At 42.4% G+C, this 14527-nt stretch overlaps 1 protein-coding gene across 1 annotated transcript in view; it reads right to left on the bottom strand.

The window, feature by feature from the left end:
* The window catches only part of LOC126204421 (uncharacterized), a 270652-nt gene that overhangs the window by 213166 nt on the left and 42959 nt on the right, over positions 1–14527 (bottom strand). Inside the window, exon 2 of the mRNA XM_049938808.1 lies at positions 650–696. Coding sequence (XP_049794765.1) covers positions 650–696 — 47 coding nt within the window. The remainder of the gene's footprint in view (positions 1–649; positions 697–14527) is intronic.

Raw genomic sequence — 14527 nt, 5'->3', positions numbered from 1 at the left:
TCATGGAAATAAAAAAAAATGATATTACAGTTTCTCAGGTTGAAATGAAACAATGGAAAACCCAGTATGGAATGTAACAATATATGAGAAGGAAAGTTGTTACTAACCATATAGTGGAGATGCTGAGTCACAGACAGGCAACAAAAAGACTCTCAAAATTAAAGTTTGCAGCCATTAAGGCCTTCATCAGCAATAGACACACACACACACAATTGCAACTCACACACATGACTGCAGTCTCAGGCAACTGAAACCACACTGTCGCCTGAGACTGAAGTTGTGTGTGTGTGTTGCATTTGCTTGAGTGTGTGTGTGTGTGTGTGTGTGTGTGTGTGTGTGTGTGTGTGTGTGTGTGTTGTTGACAAAGGCCTTAATGGCCGAAAGCTTTAATTGGGAGAGCCTTTTTGTTGTGCCTATCTGTGACCTAGTTTCTCAGGTTGCCATTGTATATTACACTATTTTATAACTGGAACAATATCCCACAAACAGTTCAAAAACATAAGAATTATTTAGGCCTCACTTTGAGCATCTTAAATCTCATTGCTAATGATTTTAATCAGCTGACAGCCCATAATAGTTTGTGAAATTTATAGAAAGGGTAAGCAGAATTATGCAAAAGGGTATCAATCTGATATTAGAATGTACTTACCAGTATACTTCTCCCCATTTATGTAGAACACCGCCTCCTTTCCGTACCTGCAAAAACAGGAAAATGATAAGACTTTACTAATAATGAAGAAGGTTCACAATCCAAAATAATTCTATGGGAAATTGCAAGACCATAACTCAACTTCTATGCAGCAAACATAATAAATGACACAAAAATGTATTATCAACAATGGAAAATCTGGGATGGAATGTTACAATATTATGAGAAGGAAAGTTGCTACTCACCATATAGCAGAGATGCTGAGTCACAGATAGGCACAACAAAAAGACTTTCACAATTAAAGCTTTTGGCCACTGGCCTTCATCAATAATACACATACATGCACACACATACACTCATGCAAACGCAGCTCACACATACGTCTACAGTCTCAGGCGACTGAAACCACACTACAAGCAGCAGCACCAGTGCATGATGGGAGTGGTGACTGGGTGGGGGTAAGGAGGAGGCTGGGGTGGGGAGGGGGAGGGATAGTATGGTGGGAGTGGTGGACAGTGAAGTGCTGCAGGTTAGACAGGGGGCAGAAGAGAGTTGTGGAGAGGGAGGGGGGAAGTCACAGAAAAGGAGAGAAATAAAAAGACTGGGTGTGGTGGTGGGATGATGGCTGTGTAGTGCTGGAATAGGAACAGTGAAGGGGCTGGATGGGAGAGGACAGTGACTAACAAAGGTTCAGGCCAGGAGGGTTACGGGATATTGCAGGGAAAGTTCCCACTTGCGCATTTCAGAAAAGCTGGTGTTGTTGGGAAGGATCCATATGGCACAGGCTGTGAAGCAGTCATTGAAATGAAGGATATCATGTTTCGTAGCATGTTCAGCAACAGGATGGTCCACTTGTTTCTTGGCCACAGTTTATCAGTGGCCATTTATGCTGACAGGCAGCTTGTTGGTTGTCATACCTACATAGTATGCAGCACAGTGGTTGCAGCTTAACTTGTAGACCACGTGACTGGCTTCACAGGCAGCCATGCCTTTGATGGGATAAGTGATGTTAGTGATGGACTGAGCAGGTGATGGTAGGAGGATGTATGGGACAAGTCTTGTGTATAGGTCTATTACAGGATTATGAGTCAAGAGGTAAGGGATTGGGAGCAGGGGTTGTGTAAGGATGGACGAGTATATTGTGTAGGTTCAGTGGATGGCAGAATACCTCTGTGGGAGGATAGTAGACAGGACATTTCTCATTTCAGGGCATGATTACCTCTCATTATTAGTCACTGTCCACACCTATCCAGCCTCTTCCCTGTTCCCATTCCAGCACTACACAGCCATCATACCACCACCACACAGTCTTTTTATTTCCCTCCTTTTCCATGACTTCCCTCTTTCCCCCTCCCCATCTGTCTTCTGCCCTCCGTCTAACCTGCAGCACTTCACTGTCCACCATCCCCACCATACTATCCCTCCCCACCCCAGACTCCTCCTTACCACCACCCAGTTGCCATTTCCATCATGAACTGGCACTGCTGCTGGCAGTGTGGTTTAAGTTGCTTGAGACTGCAGTCATGTGTGTGAGTTTATGTGTGTCTATTGTTTATGAAGGCCAATGGCTGAAAGCTGTAATTGCGAAAGTTTTTTTGTTGTGCCTATCTGTGACACAAAAATACATTATTGACATTGATATCAAGAGCTATATAAGAACACATGAAAATATGCAAAACTGAATGAACTGGATGGTTACTTACTACCATTTATTTTTAAGAATGACAATCTTTTTTAAATTTTGCTCACCAAAAAAATATAGGTCAGATAGCAAAAATCATCCAGTGGTTCACCTTATATCTGGATATAGCAAAAAACGAAAATTTCTGGAAGACTTAATGACAAAATTTGCCTACAGCCATTTGAATAGCATTTAGAAGGTAAATGGATATTATATTAAGGTTTGCATTTATTTCACCATTGCAGTTTTGACAAAAATAGCTGCTATTGCTACAATGACAAATGAAAATTTCTGTAGCAATCTGTTTATTCAAGAGTCTTTTTAAAGGATATATGAAATAAAATTTGCTGCATAATCATTCTGTCAATGCTGATTTAAAGATGTGTTTTCATAATACAGCAGGAGGGCGTAAGATTCATGAAAACTAAGTTGACACTTGGTGTGGTGGCTGATGGGAGCAAATGTAAATGGGAAATGCCTTTACGGTCAATCGCATCAGCCACGTGCCAAGTGTCAATTAGTTTGTGCATGCAGTATGACAATTTGGCATCATAGTGACCTGTGATTGGTTACAGTATTCTAACTAAAATTTAAAACTGTGACAGAGAAAATTTTCAAAAGGGGAACTTTTGTGGCCACGGCTTGATAGAAACACCTCTGAAGACATTTCTTTATGGTACCATAAAAGGCAGTAGCAACCACTGTTCCCTATACTAATTTAGGGGTATCATAATCAAACACAACATTAAAAAACTGTTTATCCATCTCAGGAATAGGTAATCAATGCTTCACAAATCTGTCTAAAGTGTAGGGGGTGTCATTATAACGAAAATGTAGGCTGAATGAGATGTTGTATAGCCATCATCACAGACATCCTGTGTTTCTGGTAAACTCAGACTAGACATGAAAGTGACATACAACAATACAGTATTTTAAGTTGTTGAACATATCAACCTTCCTTAATTACTGCACATAACTGACACAAACTGCAAAGAGAACTAACAGTGTGCTAACCAACACTCTAATTCCAGTATCATAAAATCTATTGGCTGAGCACCACCAACATTTTGTTTGCAGAGTTCGTATGTAAACTGTAGTCGGTAGGCTTAGTGCTTGCAACATGTTTATAGACAAAAATGTTTGAGCTGCTGTTTTAACATTCGCCGGCCGGGTTGGCCTAGCAGTTCTAGGTGCTACAGTCTGGAACCGCGCGGCCGCTACGGTCGCAGGTTTGAATCCTGCCTTGGGCATGGATGTATGTCATGTCCTTAGTTTAGTAATGTTTGTTTAATTCTAAGTTCTAGGGGACTGATGACCTTAGAAGTTAAGTCCCATAGTGCTCAGAGCTATTTGAATCATTTTTTGTTTTAATATTCATTGAATCAATTACCGGTACATCAAAACTGACAATTGTAGCATCTTGTCCCTTCTTGGAGAAAATTTCTGAGCACGATGATGGGGAGCAGACCATCAATTGTGCAGCAGTGACATGTTCTCTTACCATAATCTTTTATTTTAGAGTCGAATTACAAGTTGTTTCCTGTCCGACAGTCTTAATATAACAAACCAAAATCATCGCTCTTAACTCTTTATTTAACCAGGTATATCTCGTCTGTGCTGTGTGGTAGAGAACGACTGAATTTTATTTGGTGCCATTTGGTTACATTATGTACAGAATGAGTACTTGTAACTTAGTACTGGTCAGCTTAACCTAATATCTTTAGCAATAGACATTCTCGGAATGATTTACGTCTGTCTTCAAGAATCTTCCAGTTCAGTTCCTTCAGTACCTCTGTGTCACTCTCCTATGGATCAAACAAGCCTGTGGCCATTCGTAACGTCCTTCTCTGTATACATACAATAAAACCTGTTTGTCCTATCTGGTACGGGTTTCACATACTTGAGCAATATTCTAGAACTGGTCGCTCATGTGATTTGTAAGCAATCTCCTTTGTAGACTGACTGCACTTCCCCAGTGTTCTATCGATAAACAGAAGTCTACCACCTACTTTATCCACATCTGAACCTATGTGATCAATGCATTTCATATCCCTACAAATAGTTAACCCAAGTATTTGTACGAGCTGGCCAATTCCAGCAGTAACTCATTGATATTACAATCATAGGATACTACGTTTTTCATTTTGTGAAGTGCAAAATTTTACATTTCTGAGCATTTAAAGCAAGTTGCCGATCTTTGCACATCATTGAAATATTATCAAAACTTAGCTGAATATTTATGCAGCTTCTTTTACATAATACTTATAGATACCTGCATCATCTGCAAAAAGCCTGAGTTTATTATTAATATTGTTTGCAAGGTCATTAATGTACAATACGAACAACAAAGATCCCAACACACTTCCCTGAGGTACTCAAGAAGTTACTTCTACATCTGATGGTGTCTGTCCATCCAAGGTAACATGCTGCGTCCTCCCTACCAAAAAGTTCTCGATCCAGTCACAAATTTCACTTGACATCCCATATGATCATACTTTTGACAATAAGCATAGATAGGTTTGATACTGAATCAAATGCTTTTTGGAAATCAAGAGCTGCTGCATCTACCTGACTGCTTTGATGCAAAGCTTTTATTATGTCATGTGAGAAAAGTACGTTGGGTTTCACATGATCGATGTTTTTGGAATCCATGCTGGTTGACACTGAGGAGGTCATTCTGTTTAAGATACTTCATTATATCTGAACTCATAATATGTTCTAAGATTCTACAGCAATCGTCAACGATATTGGACAGTAGTTTTGTGGATCATTTCTGTGACCCTTCTCGTAGATGGGTGTGACCTCTGCCTTTTACGAAGAACTGGGCACCATTTTTTGTTCAAGGGATCTGCATTAGATTATACACCTAAGCGCCAAAGAAACTGGTATGGACATGCATATTCAATTACAGACATATATAAACAGGCAGAATATGGCAATGCGGTCAGCAACGCCTATAGAAGTAAAACTGAAATTTGTGGTTAGGTGTTTTGGGACCAAACTACTTAGGTCATCAGTCCCTAAGCCTACACACTACTTAATCTATCTTAAACTAATTTATGCTATGGACAACACACACACCCATGACTGAGGGAGGACTCAAATCTCCGACGGGAGGAGCCACACAGACCGTGATAAGGTGCCCCTAGACCGCGCAGCTACAGTGCACAGCGCCTATATAAAACAAGCACCTGGCGCAGTTGTCAGATCGATTACAGCTGCAATAACGGCAAGTTATGAAGATTTAATTAAGTTTGCATGTTGTGTTATAGTCGACACATGAGCGATCGGACACAGTGTCTCCAAGGTAGTGATTAAGTGAGAATTTACCCATACAACAATCTCACGAGTGTACCATGAATATCAGGAATCCAGCAAAACATCAAATCTCCAACATCACTGTGGCCGGAAAAAGATACTGCAAGAACGGGACCAATGATGACTGCAGAGAATTGTTCAACATTACGGAAGTGCAACCCTTTGGCAGATTGCTGCAGATTTCAATGCTGGGCCATTAACAAGTGTCAGCATGCGAACCATTCAACAAAACATCTTCGATATGGGCTTTTGGAGCCAAAGGCCCACTCGTGTACCTTTGATAACTGCACAACACAAAGCTTTATGCTAGGCCTGGGCCTGTCAACACTGACATTGGACCATTGATGACTGGAAACATGTTGCCTGGTCAGACGAGTCTCATTTCAGATTGTATCGAGTGGATTGGTGTGTATGGGCTTGGAGACAACCGCATGAATCCACAGACCCTGCATGTCAGCAGGGGACTGTTCAAGATGGTGGAGGCTCTGTAATGGTGTGGGGCATGTGCAGTTGCAGTGATACAGGACATCTGATACTCTGACAGGTAACATGTATGTAAGCATCCTGTCTGATCACCTGCATCCACACACATCCACTGTGCATTCTGACGGACTTGAGCATTTCCAGCAGGACAGTGCGAGACCCCACATGTCCAGAATTGCTACAGAGTGGCTCCAGGAACACTCTTCTGAGTTAAACACTCCTGCTGGCCACCAAACTCCCCAGACATGAACATTATTGAGCATATCTGGGATGCCTTGCAATGTGCTGTTCAGAAGAGATCTCCACCCCTCGTACTCTTACAGATTTATGGAGAGTCCTGGAGGGTTCATGATGTCAATTCCCTCCAGCACAACTTCAGACATTAGTCAAGTCCATGTCACGTGGTGTTGCGGCACTTCTGCTTGCTCGCGGGGAACCTATACGATATTAGGTAGGTGTACCTCTTCCTTTGGCTCTTCAGTGTAGTTAGAAGAGGGGCTAACTCTGCCACAAATTCAGTAAAGAATCTGACAGTGATTCCGTAGGGCTCTGGTGCTTTGTTCAATTTTAACGATTTTACCTGTTTCTCAACACCACTGAGACATTCGTCTTTTCAGTGGTACGAAGATTAAACTGGAGTAATTTTTCTGGGTTTTCATTTGGAAAGGAACATTTGAAAATTGAGTTAAGTGTTTCAGCTTTTGCTTAGCTACACTCAATTTCAGTTCCTGTCTCATGCGCTAGGTACTGGACACGAATTTTAATGCTACTAACAGCCTTTACATACGACCTGAACTTCTTTAGGTTTTGTGAAATATTTTTGACAATAGTCTGGTATGGTAGTCACTGAAGGCATTACGCACTGCTCACGTGACAGCCAAACGCGTTTAACTCAGTATCTCTCAATCTACAACCAGTACTTTGTTTTATCCCTAATATGCAGTAATCCATGTTTCTTTAGAAGTTTCTTTACATTGACTGTATGTCATGCAAGTTCCATTTCATTATGAACTGTTCTACTGGGTACATATCTACCCTGTGCATTGTCAGTTATTCTTTTAAAATTGAGGCGTAGTTCTATACATGCTCCTGCCCTGTGCTGAAAGTTTCAGGTTCCTTATTGAGATATGACAGTACTGATTTTTTATCTAGTGCCAGCCGGAGTGGCAGAGCAGTTCTAGGCGCTACAGTCTGGAACCGTGCGACAGCTACGGTCGCAGGTTCGAATCCTGCCATGGGCATGGATGTGTGTGATGTCCTTAGGTTAGTTAGGTTTAAGTAGTTCTAAGTTCTAGGGGACTGATGACCTCAGAAGTTAAGTCCCATAGTGCTCAGAGCCATTTGAACCATTTTATCCAGTTTTCTGAATATAGTATATAGTTTGTTTTAGTTGTACTATGTAGTTTGACAATCATTGTTGCCACAACCCCATCATGGTCACATACCAATTTCGATGTGGACATCCTCAAAGAGGCCAGGTCTATTTGTTGCCATTACGTCCCATATGTTGAGCAGGACTCCTAACTCTCTGTTCTAGATAGTTTTCAGAGTAGGCATTTAGTAATTTCACGTGATGTCTTTTTATCACGCCCACCACTAACAAAAATGTAATTGTCTCAGTTAATTGTTGGATGATAAAATCTCCACCAATGATTACAGTAGGATTGGGGAACTGATGTACAAGTGAACTCAGTGCATATGCCTGGGGGCCTCATGTAACATGTTGAAGTGACCATTCCAGGAGCCACTGAGGAAACAGTCTGCAACTAACTGCAGACTCTGGTGCATGTTGGACCCAGTGATGTCTGTCGGCTGGGCTTCGAGGTCATACTTCGGTCATACCAGCGACTGGCAAAGAAGGTTGAGAAGACCAGCCTTGTGCTTCGAGTTTCAACGAAGCTCACAATTTGCAGCACTGACCCCAGAACTGATCTTTGCCCTTTGGTTCTGAGCCAAGTGAAAGAACTAAACCAGAGACTACAATGGTTCTGTGACAAGCAGAGCTAAAGAAATGCACCCTACGGCTGAAAGTAGGTGCATTCATACTAAAGTGCCAGAGTTTGGAATGCTCATGAAAAGCAGCGAAGTTCACATTTAACTATAAAAAATCCTAGCAAGAATTACATGTTTTCATGGAACTTCCTTCAACAGATCTTAAAACGACTTTGTCTCATAACACGCGAGTTATAACGCGAAAATAATTAAAAAGGAAAATTCTTCAATTACCAACATAACGCTTCCCGTCATTTTATTACAAAAAATCGTACGAACAGCGATTCGTTCTTGAGACATTCCGTGGGCTGGTGCTTAGAAACAGCAAATATTCGTAGGGTTTAACGTATAAAACCACTGAATGTGGGCTTCTACTGAACACGACAAATACAGCATAGCGTCTTGCTTTCTACTTGTCGCGTAGAGAGCATTCTCTCTTCTTATTGGTTCTACTTTACGTGGCACGTTGCCTAAATATAGCAGAACTTATTTTGTGTTTCACGTGACGAAATGGCTCCTCAACGACAAATAGCTGAAGTGACGTCAGAAAACTCGCAGAGCGCCGCGTCAACGTTAGCAAACTCGTTCCGTATGCCGACGGCTTAAGGAGTACCATCATTCGCCATATGTGTTGAATTGCTGACAATTAGTTGACCCCGTACGCTTTTATGGTTGCCTCCTACTGACACCGGAACAAACATTTCCCCAAAACAGGTGAAGCGAGTCCCAGTGGCTCAGTTTCAGTGAAAGACAGCAGCTAGAATTTGTAGGTTAGGGGGGATCGGTGCAACATCCTGAGTGCTCTCTGGTCCCTTTCCAGTCTGTACAGGACACCAAGATCTGGCACTGATATGCCACACGCAGTCAGGTGAACGAGTAATGACAAACCCTGTACTTTCTGCACAGGAGACAGGATCCGCAGGAGAGAATAATAATTGAGCTACCTCTGGTACTGGTATCACAGGGAAACGACTCTCGGGAGCTCTTCCAGCACACCGATTCACCTTAGCTGCCAATAGTTTGGCAATAGTCAAGGCGATTTGCAGCTGCTTATGAACATCAACGAGCTCATCCTGTGTTCGAGAACAGCATTCGTCTGGCGCTGCGTTTTAGCTCGTGCATTATATTACAAGGCAGTGAACAAATAACTTTAAATTAAGCCTGCTGAGTTACTTTACGATAAATGTAGATAATATATGGGACTTCTCCTGTCTAATGGAGAGCTAGACGTAGCACAGTATGTTAGTTAGAATATGTGCTACAGCAATTAAATCACCAACGTCGATTTACTACAAATTGCTCGTAGATTATGCGCAGGACAATGGTAGCTTCCGAAAATTCTCAAAAACGCATGTTTGTGTTGATAGACTATCAAATTCAGGGGCGATGTATTCTTTGGCGGAACAAACGCTGATTTGATACGAAATGCGTTACGTGTCCAAAAATACTCGTACTGGTAACTTACGAAAATTTAGTTTTGTTGGCATCCGAAAACTTTCAGAAATAAGCTATTTGTCCCGTAATTGTATAATGAAATGAGAGAACGATTGTTCTGAAGGAGAACAGGCCTAGTGTTCTCAAAAATTTTAAAAGAGCACAATTAATTTCAAGCCCATAATTTACTATAACAGTACGAGTTCATCGCAGCACTCGCTAATCTACATCTACATCCATACTCCGCAAGCCACCTGACGGTGTGTGGCGGAGGGTACCCTGAGTACCTCTATCGGTTCTCCCTTCTATTCCAGTCTCGTATTGTTCGTGGAAAGAAGGATTGTCGGTATGCTTCTGTGTGGGCTCTAATCTCTCTGATTTTATCCTCATGGTCTCTTCGCGAGATATACGTAGGAGGGAGCAATACACAGCTTGACTCTTCGGTGAAGGTATGTTCTCGAAACTTTAACAAAAGTCCGTACCGAGCTACTGAGCGTCTCTCCTGCAGAGTCTTCCACTGGAGTTTATCTATCATCTCCGTAACGCTTTCGCGATTACTAAATGATCCTGTAACGAAGCGCGCTGCTCTCCGTTGGATCTTCTCTATCTCTTCTATCAACCCTATCTGGTACGGATCCCAAACTGCTGAGCAGTATTCAAGCAGTGGGCGAACAAGCGTACTGTAACTGTTGTGGCGTAACAAGCTAGTCACGCCACATTGAGGAGGAAGCCGAAAGGCACGCGTACACACACGCCGACTGGCGTCAAGTCTGGTTGGTTGGTTGGTTGGTTTGGGGAAGGAGACCAGACAGCGTGGTCATCGGTCTCATCGGATTAGGGAAGGAAGTCGGCCGTGCCCTTTCAGAGGAACCATCCCGGCATTTGCCTGGAGTGATTTAGGGAAATCACGGAAAACCTAAATCAGGATGGCCGGACGCGGGATTGAACCGTCGTCCTCCCGAATGCGAGTCCAGTGTCTAACCACTGCGCCACCTCGCTCGGTGAAGTCTGGAACAGGATACGTATTGAATACTATAAATAAAATACGTATCTTTGGAATATACTTAACTTTTAATCAATCCTTGTGGTACATCTCTCTTGACTATACAAATGAGACTCGTAAGATACATGCACTGATACAATTTGGCGCCTTGCTAAGTCGTAGCCATTAACTTAGCTGAAGGCTATTCTAACTGTCTCTCGGCAAATGAGAGCAAAGGCTTCGTCAGTATAGTCGCTAGCAACGTCGTCGTACAACTGGGGCGAGTTCTCGTACTTCTCTCGAGACCTGCCGTGTGGTGGCGCTCGGTCTGCGATCACACAGTGGCGACACGCGGGTCCGACCTGTACTAATGGACCGCGGCCGATTTAAGCTACCACCTAGCAAGTGTGGTGTCTGGCAGTGACACCACAGTAACCTACTTCCTTTGTTTTCGGATTACATTTCCTCCTGCATTTCAGCCTCAGTGAACTTCCAATGAATCTCAGTCTGGCATCTGCTTTACCGACGATCAATTTTATATGATCATTCCATTTTAAATCACTCCTAATGCGTACTCCCAGATAATTTATGGAATTAACTGCTTCCAGTTGCTGACCTGCTATTTTGTAGTTAAATGATAAGGGATCTATCTTCCTATGTATTCGCAGCACATTACACTTGTCTACGTTGAGATTCAGTTGCCATTCCCTGCACCATGCGTCAATTCGCTGCAGATCCTCCTGCATTTCAGTACAATTTTCCGTTGTTTCAACCTCTCGATACACCACAGCATCATCTGCAAAAAGCCTCAGTGAACTTCCGATGTCATCCACCAGGTCATTTATGTATATTGTGAATAGCAACGATCCTATGACACTCCCCTGCGGCACGCCTGAAATCACTCTTACGTCGGAAGACTTCTCTCCATTGAGAATGACATGCTGCGTTCTGTTATCTAGGAACTCCTCAATCCAATCACACAATTGGTCTGATAGTCCATATGCTCTTACCTTGTTCATTAAACGACTGTGGGGAACTGTATCGAACGCCTTGCGGAAGTCAAGAAACACGGCATCTACCTGTGAACCCGTGTCTATGGCCCTCTGAGTCTCGTGGACGAATAGCGCGAGCTGGGCTTCACACGACCGTCTTTTTCGAAACCCATGCTGATTCCTACAGAGTAGATTTCTAGTCTCCAGAAAAGTCATTCTACTCGAACATAATACGTGTTCCAAAATTCTACAGCTGATCGACGTTAGAGATATAGGTCTATAGTTCTGCACATCTGTTCGACGTCCCTTCTTGAAAACGGGGATGACCTGTGCCCTTTTCCAATCCTTTGGAACACTACGCTCTTCTAGAGACCTACAGTAAATGTCACAATATATCACAATACAAACGGATATTGATACAATCAACCAAAGATTAAGTTGAAGCCACGCGAACAGTGAAATATGTGAATCTAGAACTTAAAATGGGCACTCGAATCTTGTACACGTGGTGTCACACAAAGGGAAATTCCGAAGTCGGCTTTTGTATATAAAAAAGTGAGCATTGTACGGATATTTCACTTCGCTCTTTCTGTGCACATTTCTGCACTGGCATGCCGAAGAAGAATACTACAGCGTGAATTTATATCGGTCAAAATCGCTAAAATGTGCAGCATCAACAAAGCACTGCTTCTGCCTATCCTTGAAGACACAACTGCAGATTTGTACCATCTTGCTTGTGTTATGGAGTCTGAAGTGTGATTTTGTTTCAAAATCAAATTAAGTATGAAAATAGTACAGGAAGCTCATCTTTACTGAAGAGCTGCTCAATCAGGACAGACAACAATTCGAAAGTGGAGGTAAGCGAAAGGCTGCCGCTGCATTTGGTATGAAGGAGTCTCCTTTAAGGCAAAGACTGAAAGCTGTGAACAGAGAACAGAGCCTTTGGTTTTTTTTTTTTTTGTTAAACGTTCGGTATAGAAATACATGTAATATGTTCAAAATATTAATATTATAGATTTTGTTTTGTTTTAGGGCACTGGGACGTATAAAAAGGATTTTTGTTACACGAGCTGGAAAAAGAATTCGTAAAGCACGTCAAGGACATTGCTGCTAGGTTCTACAGTATCAGCAGGAAGCAGCTCATGCAATTGGCGTATGACTACGCAGAGGCTAACAAGTTGGATCACGACTCCAATAAGGACACAATGCAGCTGGACAGTACTGGGTCCAAGATATTTGCTAAAAGTACCTGTTATGCCGGAGCCAAGATTGCCCCTGAGGGCCGGCAACCCAAATTACACCACAGAGGACGGCGTTGTCTATGTCCAAGGCGTACCAAAAGCACCATGGTAAACACCGGCTATTCACATACAAGGTAATGGAAATATACATTCCGACCACTACTTCCTGCAGGGGGAGCTCAAGCCACGGCATGCAGGAAGTATATGCCAAAACCTGATTGGCTGGAGGCAGCTATATAGTGGCTAGAACAAGCCCCGAAGTTCAGTTTACTCCAGATGCCGACCTCTCGTACTTCGACCACTGAAGATTACGTCTTCGTCTCTGAGTTGGACTCTTGCTGATGTGTGTGTTACCAGGAACCTTCGTGAAGAATTAGAAGTGAACTTTTGTTTGCCTAAATTAGGAGACTTTTACTGGCATCGTTATTGTTACCCTTCCGTTTGTTTTTCAGTCATCAACCTTGTCAACGTACCTCAATAAAAGTTTTGTATGTAAAAAATCGCGAATCGTCAGTCACAACAGTACGATATTACACTTCGGACTCCAGAGAAATGAGAGAGTCTACACCTCTCGCTATTCGGAAATGGGCAATTGAATTTGTAAAGCTGCTTGATGAAGAAGTGATTGGTATTCCAATTACCTATACAATAGTGTACGTACAAAATGTATAAATAACGAAGTTCGTGAACGAATAGTCAGGAGCACTGATGGTAGCGTAAAATGTAAGCATAATCATGGATCTACCTTAATCTTTCGGACTATGTGGTTCCGTTTGAAGCCACTTAGAATTATCTCATTTCGTGGCATACACACGGTAGCTATATCTTAAGACAGGAGTATTGTTTCCACTACATTCCAAACTGAGAGTTTTTTTTTTTTAAATTGAAGCCGGTAGTAGAAGAGAAATGTTTTTTGCTCATTGCATTATTAACATGTATAAGTCAGGAATATCTTTTGTTCCTAACAAGATGCCTAAGGACATAAGTCAAAAAAGTACCCGTTTGTTTGGGAAGGTTTTGTCTACAGAGAGGCTAAACCGTCACAGTTGTCTGTGTAATGAATCCTGTCGTTTTCTTCATAGCTCCAGCCATAGTCTTCCAACGAAAGAGAATGAAGCCTGAGCTCTTCAAAGATGCACCAGAAGGAGCTCTCTCCATGATAGTAGAGAGTGGTTTCATAAACTCTTATCTCTTCGTTGACTGACTAAAGCACTTCAGTGTCTATGCCAGATCAACCAAAAATGATCCAGTCCTCTTGATACTCGACAATCACATGTCACATTGCAGTCTTCAAGCTGTTCTCTATTGTCGAGATCATCACGTAACTTTGTTATCCCTACCACCACACTCCAGTCATAAACGTCAGTCCCCAGACCATGGATTCTTTGGACCACTGAAAACTGCTTACGCTTACGCAGCTGAAGCTGACAAATGGATGCATGACCACCCAGGGAGTGCAGTTACGCTGAGTGATATTTCGTAACGCCTAAGAATGAGTTACTACTCTGCAGAAGGCGAAGAATTTCTTATGTGCAACAGGTGCACACCCATTTAACCTCGACCTGTTTTTGGAGGAGGAGATACTTCAATCTAATGTAACGAATCGACCCCAGGAAAAACTAATCCAGAATTCTGGTGAAACAGAAGAACTTCCACGCCAAGAGGCAGATTTCAACAGCAACTCCAATGATAACCCAGGTGGAAAATCGCGATTTGTGGGAAGTGAGAATACAGCAAAAGCAGTAGTGCCTCCTC

This window comes from Schistocerca nitens, chromosome 9 (assembly GCF_023898315.1).
Source record: "Schistocerca nitens isolate TAMUIC-IGC-003100 chromosome 9, iqSchNite1.1, whole genome shotgun sequence".
NCBI classification, from domain to species: domain Eukaryota; kingdom Metazoa; phylum Arthropoda; class Insecta; order Orthoptera; family Acrididae; genus Schistocerca; species Schistocerca nitens.
Note: the sequence above shows the minus strand (reverse complement) of the source record. Positions and strands in the feature narration are given on the sequence as shown.